The following is a 15,312-nucleotide window of genomic DNA, read 5'->3' as shown; positions in this document are numbered from 1 at the left end:
TTCTTTTGCCCTACCCAGGTAGGTGGGGAGTTTCCTGCCTTTTGGGAGGTCTGAGGTCTTCTGCCAGCCTTCAGTAGGTGTTCTGTAGGAGTTGTTCCACGTGTAGATGTATTTCTGGTGTATCCGTGGGGAGGAAGGTGATCTCCGCGTCTTACTCTTCCGCCATCTTCCCTGGGACTCCCAAAGCAATCTTGAGAGCGAAAAACGGAGCTGGAGGAATCAGGCTCCCTGACTTCAGACTATACTACAAAGCTACAGTAATCAACACAGCATGGTACTGGCACAAAACCAGGAATATAGATCAATGGAACAGGATAGAAAGCCCAGAGATAAATCCACGCACATATGGTCACCTTATCTTTTTGATAAAGGAGGCCAGAATGTACAGTGGAGAAAGGACAGCCTCTTCAATAAGTGGTGCTGGGAAAACTGGACAGCTACATGTAAAAGTCTGAGATTAGGTCACTCCCTAACACCATACAGAAAAATAAGCTCAAAATGGATTAAAGACCTAAATATAAGGCCAGAAACTATCAAACTCTTAGAGGAAAACATAGGCAGAAATCTCTATGACATAAATCACAGCAGGATTCTTTTTGACCCACCTCCTAGGGAAATGGAAATTAAAAACAAAAATAAACAAATGGGACCTAATGAAACTTCAAAGCTTTTGCACAGCAAAGGAAACCATAAACAAGACCAAAAGACAACCCTCAGAATGGGAGAAAATATTTGCAAATGAAGCAACTGACAAAGGATTAATCTCCAAGATTTATAAGCAGCTCATGCAGCTTAATAACAAAAAAAGAAACAACCCAATCCAAAAATGGGCAGAAGACCTACATAGACATTTCTCCAAAGAAGATATACAGACTGCCAACAAACACATGAAAGTATGCTCAACATCAATAATCATTAGAGAAATGCAAATCAAAACTACAATGAGATATCATCTCACACCGGTGAGAATGGCCATCATCAAGAAATCTAGAAACAATAAATGCCGGAGAGGGTGTGGAGAAAAGGGAACTCTCTTGCACTGTTGGTGGGAATGTAAATTGATACAGCCACTGTGGAGAAGAGTATGGAGGTTCCTTAAAAATCTACAAGTAGAACTACCATATGACCCAGCAATCCCACTACTGGGCATATACCCTGAGAAAACGAAAATTCAAAAAGAGTCATGTACCAAAATGTTCATTGCAGCTCTATTTACAATAGCCTGGAGATGGAAACAACCTAAGTGCCCATCATCGGATGAATGGATGAAGAAGATGTGGCACATATATACAATGGAATATTACTCAGCCATTAAAAGAAACGAAATTGAGCTATTTGTAATGAGGTGGATAGACCTAGAGTCTGTCATACAGAGTGAAGTAAGTCAGAAAGAGAGAGACAAATACCGTATGCTAACACATGTATATGAAATTTAAGAAAAAAGAATGTCATGAAGAACCTAGGGGTAAGACAGGAATAAAGACACAGACCTACTAGAGAATGGACTTGAGGATATTTGGAGGGGGAAGGGTAAGCTGTGACAAAGCGAGAGAGGGGCATGGGCATTTATACCCTACCAAACGTAAGGGAGATAGCTAGTGGGAAGCAGCCGCATAGCACAGGAAGATCAGCTCGGTGCTTTGTGACCACCTGGAGGGGTGGGATAGGGAGAGTGGGAGGGAGGGAGACGCACATGGGAAGAGATATGGGAACATATGTATATATATAACTGATTCATTTTGTTGTGAAGCAGAAACTAACACACCATTGTAAAGCAATTATACTCCAATAAAGATGTTAAAAGAAAAAAAAGAGTGTGTAGGCCCTGATGAAAGAAACCTGGCCACAAGCAGTGCCCAGTCTAGTTGGGAAGAAGATGAATGGATGCAGAGGAGTTTGCAGGTGTACGTCTATTGGGAGAACGGAGGCGCACAAAGGAGGGAGGGAGCCAGAAGGTTCTTCACAGAGGTGCTGCCTACGTAGAGTACTGCAAGATAGGTGGATATTTGTCCGGTAGCTAAGGGGAGGGAAAGCCATCCCGAGCAGAGAGCACAGCCTGAGCAAACACTCGAGGGAGGCATGGTGGAGAGCTTCCAGTAGTTGAGGTGTTTGGAAAAATAGATCAGGATAAGGCAGTCATGGGAGCAACTAGGGAGGATCTCAAATGCTAGAGGTTAGGGCTTGGATTAAACTGACGACAGCTGGGGAGCCAATGAAGCCTTTAAGCAGGTGAGTGGTCAGATTTGGTTTCCAGGACAAAATCTTAGAATGATTCATGTTTAGCTGTAATATGGAGGGACAAGGCTCTGAGATCTAAAAGGAGGATGTTGAAGAAATTCTTGTAAGGCTTGAAGGTGGCCTAAGCTAGGACTGTGATAGTGTGGGAAAAAAGGAAGGGGCAGGTTCTAAAGAAATTCAGAAGGTAGAATCTAATCTAATTTGTTGGTTCTCAACTGTCCTCAATTCAATCCAAGCTTTTAGTCTAACATTTGAGACCCTTTCACATAGGCTCCTGTGACATCTCTAGCCTCTAGCATTGCGTTTACATTAGATGATTAGATGTGGGGAGTGAGGAAGAGGGAAGGATGAATCCCTTTCCTCTGCCCAAGCAAAGATGGTCTGTCATCCAGAACAAACAAATTCATTAGGTTCCCATAGGGTCCTCTGTACCAAACTGTCACCGCTCTAAAAAAGAAAGACAGATTAGGGCTTTGGTAAAGAAACAGGAGGAAGAGGGGAAGAGAAACAACTGGGGCTAAGGAAGTTTTCTGGGAAAATTAATAAGGGCAGAAGTAGTTGAAGGATTAGGTGACGTGGATAGGAAAGAAAAGAGGGATTGTTAAGACATAAGAAATACTGCTGTGGAACATACAAGAACATTAATAAATAACTCGTGGGGATTTCTGTTTGCTGAATTGTTTCTTGGAACATGGCACTAGGGAACTGGATTATGTGGGCAACAACTTTATAAGGATTACAGTTATGAGCACCACCAAGTTCCATTGGTGGTGTCTCAAAATCACAGAACCTGAGGATTAAACACTTGATCTGGCACGGACAGCTGTGAGGGACAAACTTTTCCTCACATTGGATTGACATCTGTACCTCTCTGAAGAAGCCATTAATTGGTCTTGGGTCTACTTTTGAGGTTGTGCAAGGCAAGCTAATTCTTCCATGTGACAACACTTAAGCTATTTAAAGGCAATGTTTGTGGACCCCCTAAGCCTCCTCTTCTTCCACTCCTTATGGAAAGACAGTACAGAATAGAAAGAGGAGTAAGGAATTGGACTCAGAGGACCCGAGTTCAAATATAGCTTCATTATTATAATCTGTATGAGCTTGGGCAAACTACTCAAAATGTTAGTCGAATCTGATTTTCATAGTGCTATATCCCCTCATCAGCTTGATCCCTATCCACTGCCTCCAGGTTTCAGGCTTGAGCATCTAGGTGGATGGTAGGGCTCCTCGTATATAGACAGAGGATACAGGGGCAAGAGTGGTTATACAGGGGAAGGCAATGAGTTCCATTTGGGGCATGCTGACTTAGAGATGTCCGGAGGCCACTAGGCTGTGGATTATGGAGCTCGGGAAAGATAAATGATCTAGATTTAGTCCTCAACAGAGTATCTCCACCTTCTGAAGACAGCTCCTTTCCCTTCCACCTCAAGGGAACTGGTTAGTCTTAGAATTGGGGTTATCACACTGAGGGCTGAGCTTTGGGAATGAGGCTCACTGTCTGTCTGACAAGGAATTCTTTTCTTTGCTGGGAGCTTGACTCAGTTTCCCAAATGTCAACATATTGAAGAGTTGGATTCCTAGGTCTCAACAGTCCTAGGCTCGAAACATTCAGATTCAGTAAGGTGGGGGGGGGATCTAGGAATCTGCATTCGTGAAAAGAAATGTTGTACACTGGCCTTTTCCTTACTAGATTCTCTTTCTTCCCTCCATAGCTGCTAAAGCTACGGGGCCTGGTTCACCTTTCCTCCAAAGGTCAAGGGTGGGTGGTGTCCCAAAAAACAAAACTAGGAGCAAGGATACCACCTCAGGGAGAAATGTGTTTCTTGGTCTAATTTTTTCACGTTTTCTTTCTCCACGATAGGGGAGAGCCTCAGCGTTGCTTTCCAGAAAGATCATCTCATGTTATTTTTGGTCTTGGGCCAGAGGAGCAAAAGTAGGTGTTATCCCATAAGAAAATACGGCCCAAGAAAGTATGAGCAACATAGAGTGTCTCTACCTAGAGGGACCTTACCAGAGACCCCAGGAGCCCACATACGCCTTAGATGGCTGGTGACAAGTGTGCAGGGTTGCGTGTGCCAGGCAGTGGAGGTTTTGGGTTCAGTGTGCCAACAGTCTTTATATCTTTCCGTCATTGATACCACTGTGTGCTGACCCAGAGAGAAGGGTCACAAAGGGTGACATGAAAGCTAAGGGGAAAAGGGTTTCCATCAGGAGACAGCATCCAAGTATGCATAATCCTGAGAGGTGAAGTAAAAGGAGTGAAATGGGTCCATTGGCTTTAGCCTGAAGGATGTGGGGATGGACCCTGACAGTCCCTGTGCCCATGGACCTTACAGATGGAGCGATTGGCCTTAAGCTAGCACATCACTTCTCCCACTTATGATGACAGAAAGCACTAAGGACAGCAAGCATGGGAAGTGGGGGAGGAGCCTGTGAAACAGAGCATGTCATGCTCTGAGTGTCTTAGTGAAGTGGGATGCACAGGTCGAGTGACAGAGGGTGAATAATGGTCCCCCAAAGATGTCCACATCTGAATCCCTGGAACCTGTGAATATGTTACCTTTCATGGTAAAAGGGACTTTGCAGATGCGAGCTAAGAAGTTTGCAATGGGGAGATTAACAACCCTCGATTATCCAGGTGGGCCCAAAGTAATCAGAATTCTCTTAAGAAGAGGGAGACAGGAGGGTCAAGTTCAGATAAGGAGATATGACAATGGAAGCAGAAGTCTGAGAGGTCTTTGAAGATGAAGGAAGGGGCCACAAGCCAAGGAAGGTAGGCAGCATCTAGGAGCTGGAAACGGATTATCCCTTAGAGCCTCCAGAAGGAACGAGGCCCTGCTGAGACCTTGATTTTAGCCCACTAAGACTGACTGTGGGCTTCTAACCTCCAGAATTGCAGGATAATAAATTTGTGTTTTAAGCCATTAAATTTGTGGTAATTTGTCACAGCCTCAATAGGAAATTAGTAGAGCCTCTTACAGGACTCCAGGGCAGTAAAAATGTGCTAAGCAGCTGCATATTTCTCAGAAATCAAGAGGTGGGTTGAGGAGAAGGAAAATGGATGATTCTAAACTAAATACACCTTTGGTTGTCATACAAGTTCTCTTGAAATAAAGTCAGACAATCCAAGTTGGCCGTGCAAACCGCTGAAAAGCAGAGGTAAGTAAGCTATTTCTCAGGCAGCCAGGCATAGAGAAAAGTACTTTCCTATTCTTCTTTCAAAGTTCAATACCATCTCCTCCTCTACCCATTGAACCAAGAAGCTGCCCCTATCACATAGTCACAAGGCTCATGAAACTAGACTTGGTCCTTTTCTTCTCTCATACCCCAAAAGGAGTAAAGAGCATCCCCAGTAACTTCCTTAAAGGAGAAAGCCCACCATTGTAGTGACTGCCTCCTTATTAAGAGCATGGTGCTGCATAACATAAGGATGGATCCTGGGCGCCTTGAGAGCAGCAGGTGTCAGCACCAACAGGCCCAGCTTCAGAGATGGCATGTGATACAGTGGCCAAGCAGCCTCAGAGACACATGTTGGGTCCCATCAAGGGACACCCCTGGGAAGAAGTCGCAGTCAGCAGAACTTGGCACTGCTGGCTGGACATCCTTGGGTGAGCTATGTACCCGAGAGCCTCAGTGTTCTCATCAGTGGGACTGTAGGGTCTAATTTCATTGTCAACCCAATGACCTGGACAAAGGAGGAGTATGTGTGCAAATATGTGTCCAAAAATAATTCCTCTGCAGGTTGCCCTAAGAAATAGGTGGGACAGAAGTGCTTGGCACGGTCACCATAGCATCCATTGGTCCTGCTAAAATCTAAATCAAATGGTGTCAACTCTCTGCCCAAAATTCTCTAGTGCTTTCTGACTTCACACAGAGTTAGAGCCAAAGTCCTAGCAATGGCCTATGAGACCTAACGTGAGCTGCTCTCCCTCCCCCACCCCTTCTCCCATCTCTACTTTTCCTTGCTGTCTCCACTGCAGCCACACTGGTCTTCTTGGAATCCTCTAACTTGGGAATAGGCAAACTTTTTCTGCAAAGGGCCAGATAGTCGATACTCATTTTCAGCTTTGCAGGCCATACAGTACTTATTGCAATGACTCAACTCTGATGTTGTAGCACAAAAGCAGACATAGACAACATGTAAACGAATGAGCGTGGCTGTGATCCAATAAAATGTTATTAAGAAAAACAGGCTGCAGGCCTGAGTTTACAGACCCTGCTCTAACCCACAGTCGTCTGCACCTGCTGCTCCCCGATATACACGTGGCACTCTCCCTCACTTCCTTCAGGTCCTCACTCAAGTGTCACTGTCTCAGGGAGAAAACTACATGGCACATTAACACAGCCACCCTCTCCCCAGCCTTCCCTGCTTTGCTTTTCTCTTTTGCCATTAACATCTTCTAACATATATTTATTTTGGTTATTGTCTGCCTCTCCCCAACCCCCACTGATTAGAATGTAAACTCTACAAGGGCAGAGATTTTTGTCTTTTTTTTTTCACTGCTGCCTGCCTTGCACATAGTAAGCACTCAATGAATATTAATTGATTGGATAAACCAGGTTTACTACAAAATTTAGTAAAAAGTAAGTCCCTTCAGAAACACTATTTCAAATCTACCCTAACACAGGAGGTTAGGTTCCCACACAAACCCACACAAAGGTTCCCAGTATCTAGAAAGCCCTGGGACACTGGATTATGTCGTAATCAGTGGTGTCATCACTGGGGAAATTCTCAGGTTGCCCTCTGACTTAAGCCTTTCAGGCCTTGAGGCCAGTGGGATTGAGGAACTTTCTGAGAGCAAAACAGCTCTTGAGAGCGTGTGGGCTCCACAGGCGGCAATCATAGGGGATTGGCCTTCCGAGAGAACGGGTGAACAGGACTCCCTGCAGACACGGGTCCTCCAGACTGCCTCGTTAAAGGACGGCCCAGCGAAGCAGGCAGTGTGGGTTCGCCGCAACCGTTCAGAGCCAGAAGAACCTACAAAATCACCTGTGGTCAATGAGAAGCCCAAGCTAGAGTTGACCAAAGCGGTGGTCGTGGACCTTGGCACGGGCTACTGTAAATGTGGCTTTGCCGGGCTGCCAAAGCCCACCCACATGATCTCACCCACAGTGGGCAAACCCTACATGGAGACGGCCAAAACCGGGGACAGTCACAAGGAGACATTTGTGTGGCACGAGCTTATCAACCCAGAAGTTTGTCTCAAGCTAATTAATCTTCTGCGACATGGCATCATCATGGACTGGGATACAGTGCAGGCTATCTGGGAATATCTTTTCCATCAAGAGATGAAGATTGCCCCAGAGGAGCACGCCGCCTTGGTTTCAGACCCACCCCTGAGCCCACACACAAATAGACAGAAGTATGCTGAAATGCTGTTTGAGACCTTCAAAACTCCCGCAATGCATATCGCCTACCAGTCCCGCCTGTCTGTGTACTCTTACAGGAGGACCTCCGGCCTGGTTGTGGAGGTCGGCCACGGTGTGTCCTATGTAGTTCCCATCTACGAGGGCTATCCTTTGCCCAACATCACTGGACGGCTGGACTATGCGGGTTCTGACCTGACAACCTACTTGATGGGCCTGATGAACAATTCAGGGAAACACTTCACTGAGGACCAGCTGGGCATTGTGGAGGACATCAAGAAGAAATGCTGCTTTGTGGCCCTGGTCCCCACTGAAGAGAAGAAAGTTCCAGCTACTGAGCATACAATCCAGTACACCCTGCCGGATGGGCAGGAGATATACCTGTGCCAGGAAAGGTTCCTCTGCTCAGAGATGTTCTTCAAGCCTTCTCTGATCAAGTCCATGCAGCTGGGCCTCCACACCCAGACAGTGTCCTGCCTTAACAAGTGTGACATCACCCTCAAACGAGACCTCATGGGGTATATCCTACTCTGTGTGGGGAGCACCATGCTCAGCGGTTTCCCTAACCATCGGCAGAAGGAGCTGAGGAGCATGTGTCCTAATGACACCCCCCAGGTAAACATGTTGCCCGAAAGAGACACTGCAGTGTGGACGGGTGGCTCCCTCCTAGCGTCGCTTCAGGGCTTCCAACCACTGTGGGTCCACTGCTTTGAGTACGAGGAACATGGGCCTTTCTTCCTCTACAGAAGGTGCTTCTGAACTCCGATGAAGCATGGTTGCTGTGGTGGCCATGCGTCAGCTTTGCTGGGTGAGCACCCATCCCATACATAGGGAGCTGAGCCAGCCAGCTCACTCCTGCAGTATTAAACAATCCTTGCGTTTCCCTCCACAGTGTATTTCTCTATTTCCTCACGCAATGAGAACTTCATACATGCAGCATCTGCCTTAAAATGTCCATTTGCCAAAACAACAGCGGGGGCTGGGTGAAGGAGAGGGGCAGTGCGGGGGGTGGGGTGGGGGGAGAAGGGGGGAGTGATTATGGACCAAAAAGACGTAGCTTATGGTTTAATTGCTTAAGTATTTGGGGGAGAAACTACCTCTAAAATTATTCTGTCCCTTATTTTGTATATTCCCCACTTTAGGTACTACAGTATTGTTAAACTCTGCTTGGAAGGGGGAGTGTGATAAAGATAGATTAGATAGATAGAGCAAATGCTATTGTGGCCTATAAGAAGATCCCTTTCAATAAACACCAACAGGAAGTATGCTGTAATGGTTCAGTCGCCCACAAAGCAGCAGAGTGCATTTCACACTTGACCAGTGACTCTGAAGGCTTGGAAAGAGCTGATGAAGATGTCTGACGCCTGCTTTAACTGTACTTTCTTTTAGTTCCAGTAGTCATTTATGTCTCGATACCAGTTCTTACCAAGCCATCATGGTGACTGGCTGCTGAAGCCTGGTGTATTATGAGCAAGATATGTGTATCTTAAGGGAAAAACTCTTCAGGGAATAGGTGCTATATAGATTTCCCCCTTTAAAAAATTGGGGGCAGATTTGTCTTGGGTTATCAGCACTAAGGTCATGAGGATGCAACCCACAGCCATTCTCCAGACACTTCAAGCAGCAGATGCTCCTCTCCAACCAGACTGGATTCTCCATCAACCTGCAGGGTATACAACTGGAGTCTGGAATGGGTGCGGGATAAAGGCTGCCAGTTCTGCAGTGTGGGTTTGTGGGAGGCTGGTCCATGCTGGTCATTCTAACCCAAATAAGGAACTGAAGGAACGTAAAGATCCTCATGGTCCGGGAAGCCTTTCCAGAGCCCAGCATGTTCTGTGGTATTTCCTGCGGGGCAGTTTATAATTGGACCTTCCGTCTTTTAGAGGAGTCCCCAGTACATTCTCTGTCCTGTCTCCAACACTGGCAGGCAGCATAAAATAGTGGAAAGAACATGGGCTTTAGACTCTGTGATTTGAAACTGTTTTGCTACCAACTAGCTGTGTGACCTGAGTCTGCTCACCTGTAAAATTGAATTCAAATGCCTACCTCACACAGCTGATGTAAATATCAGAGGTAAACATCTGAATACCAGTGTGTGGCCTCCAGGAGGTGATCCCAAGCGTTGTTAGCTAGTATTATCTTGTAGAATTCTACCTCTTATAAGGAGCCCAAATGCCTTACTATGATCCTGAGCCACACGTACACCCAAAGACACACACATTCAATCACTCATAGGAGAGCGATGGCATCTCTACCATTCCCAGGGAGAAGCCCTACAGAACCACCCTCATAGCCTCCAGGTTTGCCTAGACAGCGTTGAAAGACCTAAATGCTCCACCCTGGAGGCCTGGTAAGTAAGCACAGCTGGTTGGCACCAGCAAGCTAGAGTAGGGAAGCAAAAATAGCCACAGAAGAGCTTAGTCAGCAAGGACTAAGCCTTACCCTGGAGGATCAGGGAATCAGCTAGGAGTTGGGTACATTGACTTGAGAGAGGTATGCCTTGTTCACCTCAGTTTCTGCCCAAACCTCTACTGTCAACACTCTATGAACATTCACTGATGGGTAGGTTGAAGTTTAGTTAATTCTTAACCTTTGGACCTCTTTGGCCGGGTGGTAAAGCCTATGGACCCCTCAGAATAATAGAATACTATTTTTAACTATATCAAATAAAATACATAGGATTACAGAAATATTCTATTTTAGATCCCTTAAGGGTCTATGAACCCCCAGTCTATTACCCCGCAAAAGGTGAGGGTCTTGATGAAGGGGAGGCATGAGAGGTGGTTCTGGAGAATGGGAACTCCCAGGCCATCCTAGGACCAAATGCTATACGGCATTTTAAAATGAAAAATACCAATATAAGGGTAAACAACTGTGTAATCTCTTTCAAAGCACATTTATGAATTCTCTCACTTGATCCATATAAATCACCCTTGCAGAAAAAAAGAATCCTCCTCACACATTAAAAAAGATGAATAGTTTTTAGTAAGTATTTGGAAGTCATCTTAGCCCAATGGTTCTCAACTGAGGACAATTTTGAACCCCAAGGAACATTTGACAATGTCTAAAGATATTGGTGGTTATCATAACAGGAGTAGAGGGTACGTAGTACTGGCATCAAATGTGTAGAGGCCAGGGATATTGCTAAACATCCTATAGGCACAGGACAGCAAAGAATGACGTAACCAAAACTATCAACAGTGCCAAGGCTGAGAAACCCAGGTTATCCCAGTGGGCACACAAGGTTGTAGAAAAGCAAGATTCGGTGAGATTAAATGACTTTGTTCAAGGACACTAAGATGAGTGGACCCATGACTTTGTTCTTTCCGTATACCAAGAGGACATCTGTTGGTCTTGAAGTTCCTGGGACTTCAAAGCTAGTAAGAATAATGGTGGAACAGCCCACTGTAGGCATGAAGCATAGGCAAGGGCTTAGGGAGCACAGAGAAAATAGGAATCAAGAGCAGGCCTTCAGGGTTGCCAAACATCACCAATAGAAACTTTGGCTTGTCTACAGATCTCGGACATTTATGGTTACCTAGCTTCTAAGATGTTCATCCTCAACTCAGTTACTACTAAATATGACAGACAAGGAAGGACAGCCAAAGACTCCCAAGGACTTGTCTAGGTGGTGCTTCTAGTGAAGCAAAGAAGGTTATGGGCCAGCACAGGAGGAGGAAAAAAAGCTAATTTTGCTTCCCAAACTTGTAGTCACCTTAAATTACTAAGAATCGTCAGTTTTGTTTATTTTTAAAAACATCCTCTTCAATTATGGCTATGAAAAATCCCTCAGATGTGTGCACATGTATGTATATACACACATAAATATGTGTGTGTATATATGTAGATATGTGTGAAAAATAAATTTATTTTAAAATATGCAGCAGTGCTAAGAAATAACACCAAGCTATACTCATAAAGGCATAATAAAAACATTAGCTTCTGCCTCAGTTTTTCAAAACGTCTAAATATAAAATACACTTTGATTACAGGAGACAATCCTCTGCAAGTTTCCTCTTGACGTCTGGAGCATCTGAACAAAGCTGATTCCATGGAACAAACTAAATAACTGAGGCTTTTAGCTTCCTGCAACATGAATTTGGGAAGAGCCCAAATTTGGGGGAAGAATTATATACTCTTCTCTAGAACTTGATAGAATCTTTCCCCAAAATTAAGCATTCATCACTCCCAGGAGTTTCTCCTTTGCCTATACACAGCATTTCCCCCCCATAAATTCACCCTTGACTTTGCCTTCTGCCTTCAATTTGGATGGTCTGCTCCCACCTGCTCCTTCTCCAAATGAATAAAATTCCATCTCACTCAGAGGAGAGAGTAATTGATAGTAATTTGTATTCACACAAATTCTTTCTTGCTGTTTCCATACAGTATTTCAAGGAAAGTGAACATCCACGCAAAGTCACACCATTATAAACAGGCACATTTACTTCTATTTCCAACCCATCAGCATGGGTCCCTTTACTATTATCCATAGCAAGAGTACTATAATATATTAAAATGTCATATAAGTTACCATGTTCATTAATCCACACCAAAGAGTAGTCAAAAAGCACTTGCAACCTTTCAATGTTGGGCACTTAATTATAGATCTTCTTTTTCTATTATTTTGTGAAAATTTTCAGACACACAGGAAAGTTGAATTATACAGTGAACACACCTAGATTCTATAGTTTACACTTTGCTATATTAGGGAAAGGCTTCTTTAGTTACACAATTCTGGGTATACCTATACTCTGACTTCCTGTTAGTCTACGTAGAGTAATAAAGGTCTGGTTCTGGTATTAAAAGCATGAAAGAGATTGTTAACCTTACCCAAGAGTCAGCCACAAAACTGTTGTCAAAACAAACTGAGCTTTTTCTGGACTCACCAAAAAGAGATAAATTCTCATTTGCTTCAAAGAAAATAACTAAAAGACATAGGTCAGTTAAGCACCATAAAGAAAAATAAATGAAATGGCCTAGATACTGACAAAAACACTATGTTAAAAGAAGCAACATTTGGAGAAAAAGGAGTAACTTACTACTGTTCATGCCTATGATGCACACTGCTCACCATCCCAAATGTACGCAATACTGTTTCAGAAATTCTAGTCTGTTCCAGCTCTAACACTGCTAACTCTAGCAGAACATTCACAGGCAATGAAAATAGTCCGTATGGACCCTGTAGTGATAGGAGGCTCAAACCAGTTATAACTGGAAGCACATGACCTGGCAAGATATTACAAAATAACCGCTGTCAGCATAGGAAGGCTTAGAATATCAAAGGATAGATTTCGCTTTTCATTCTGCTTTAGTTCAAGGTGAAATCATTTAAATGATGAAATTTGACCAAATATTGGGAGCACTAATAGCCATGTTGCTTATATATAATGCTTTCCTCAAGGAACATAAAACAGTTTAAAAACATTACTTCACTTTTCTTCACACTTTTGAGGTAGCAGCCACGAAACATTCCCAATTAACTGAGGCACAAATCAATTCTGTGATTTGTCTACAGTTCCAGTATGATTCTGACCTGTAGCTGGGAATGAAACCCAATGTCCTGATTACCATAAATACCAGAAATATGCTCTCAATCAGCACTAAGTAAAAGAACAGTAATTTTTACAAAATGGTGCTATATGGGTTAAAGCTTAAAGTCTTGCTTAATGATTAAAATTATATGCAAAATAAAATAGAATTGGTGTCTGCTGAGGTCTGCTGTACAGAGCAGCTCTCCGTAATGCTAAGGTAGATGGTCTTACTCTTCCCACTTCCCAACAGCCAGGCCTCGAGGAGTGAGGAGTGGAAGGAAAACAGCCTTCTCTGCCAGAGCCCTCCTAACTGGGATCAGAGTCACTCTAGAAGGCTCAGTTTCCACTGGGTTCTTTTGTTGATCTTTGGTGGTATAAAAAGCTCAGCATCTGAAAGGAAAGAGGAAATGTGACAGACACACTCCTTCATGTTGGTGGGATCTGAGGCAGTAACTCTAAGCTAAAGCTAGGCGACTGGGCTTTGCACCTACAAGACGACCATCAGAACCAGAGTTAATGTTTCTGTCACCCTAACAACCTCCTGGTCAGAGCAAACACAGCCTGGAGGCCCTGCCCCAAGAAGAGGAATCCCACTTCAACTTTAGGCATGTGGGAGGGTTGAAGAAAAAAATGCCCACTGAGTGATTCAAAGTGGAAGAATGTTCTGTATTTCAAATGGGAGGGGTTGGTGGTTGTGGTGCTTACGAGGCCGTATACATGTATTAAATTTCACCAAACTATACACCAAAGAGCTGTACATTTCACTGTATGTAAAATTTACCTCAATTATAAGAGTGGCGTGTATTCAGTAAGTAAAGTTAATGGACAGAAAATACTTATAATAAAAATTTCTACAAACACACTGATCAATAAAAATGTCCTTACTTAAAAAATAAATAAATAACTGGAAGAGGAGGGCGATGGTTGGGGGAAATTTGTCACTGTTAGATAACACTCCCAGGCCCTCTTTCAGTTAGATTTATGGAGTCTCTTACTTAAGTAGAAATCATACACAGGAAGTAGAGACATGAGAAAATATGTATATAGAGAGACATTCTTTCTCAGTATTATTCATGGTACACCTATACATATGACCCATACAGACACGAAAAATTCTTTTACGAGAATATTTTAAAATGTGAGAAAAATGCTCCAGATAAAATGTTTTAAAAACATGATTTTCATTATATATATACACATGCATGTACACACGTATGACTACAAATTATCAAGTCTTAATTTTCTTTGACATACTTTTCTGTACAATCCAGATTTTCTCTACTAATCATAACAGTATTATAATTTCACATACAATTACTACTCCCTACACTCCCAAACAAAAATCTATTGTATATAGACAAAAAGACTACAAGAGGTTTTGCTTATTTAACAATATTGGAAAAGGCTACTTAAATTCATGGTCAACAAGCCCCATAACTTCATGTTAAATAGTAACTAAACTTTCAATGACACCTTATCTGCTTTTTAAAAAAGAAACAAGTTCTGAAAATAGTGTATCTTATTTTTAAAAATTAGGCATAAGTACAATTATATTTGATTCTTAGACTTAACTATGTATAAATACCAAGTATTGACTTATTGGCAGGAAAGAAATTATTCTGACAAACTGTATGACAGCAGGACATGACATCTTTCACATTTCCATATTTGAATTTCACAGCACAGAGGGAGTCATTTCACAAAAATATTTTGAGGGTTTTATCAGTTTTTCCAAAGACTTCTCTTAATCCTTTGATAGTCAAATCATACTCATTTGAAGTAATTTTGTTATCAGTTATAACAAGTCTAATTCGGCCATGATTTAAGTGCTACTCTGGTAAAACGTTAATCCATTTTATGAAATGGATTACATTTTTGCAAGACTTGCAATCAACCTGCATGGTACTACATTGCATCTTAACGTGAAGCAATCAGAAAATGCCCCATCAAGTCACAGATCCCCCTACTACTGTTATCTGGGAAGGGGCAGGTGAGGAATATTTGAGAGGAACTAATTTTGTGAGTAGCTCATCTGCCTCTTTTAGGATTATGAGAACTTCTCCTTTCCTACACAATCTACACTAGAGTTCCTACACAGGGACACTGATAATACATACTCTGATAATGAGAAGCCTCAAAATTTTAAAGTCTTTAAGGCTCAGCTGGGAAATGGAAG

General features: G+C 43.1%; 1 protein-coding gene across 1 annotated transcript; it reads left to right on the top strand.

Moving 5' to 3' along the window:
• The first annotated feature begins 5,647 nt into the window (after nt 1-5,647).
• On the top strand, nt 5,648-8,364 carry LOC111171178 (actin-like protein 7A). The gene is made up of 2 exons (XM_022566805.2): nt 5,648-5,846; nt 7,001-8,364. The coding sequence occupies exons 1-2, from the start codon at nt 5,648-5,650 to the stop codon at nt 8,362-8,364; spliced, it is 1,563 nt and encodes a 520-aa protein (XP_022422513.2).
• The last annotated feature ends 6,948 nt before the right edge of the window (nt 8,365-15,312 follow it).

This window comes from Delphinapterus leucas, chromosome X (genome assembly GCF_059928025.1).
Source record: "Delphinapterus leucas isolate spDelLeu-1000000601 "Yukka" chromosome X, BTC_Dleu_Yukka2, whole genome shotgun sequence".
NCBI classification, from domain to species: domain Eukaryota; kingdom Metazoa; phylum Chordata; class Mammalia; order Artiodactyla; family Monodontidae; genus Delphinapterus; species Delphinapterus leucas.
This window is presented reverse-complemented; position numbering and strand designations above follow the sequence as displayed.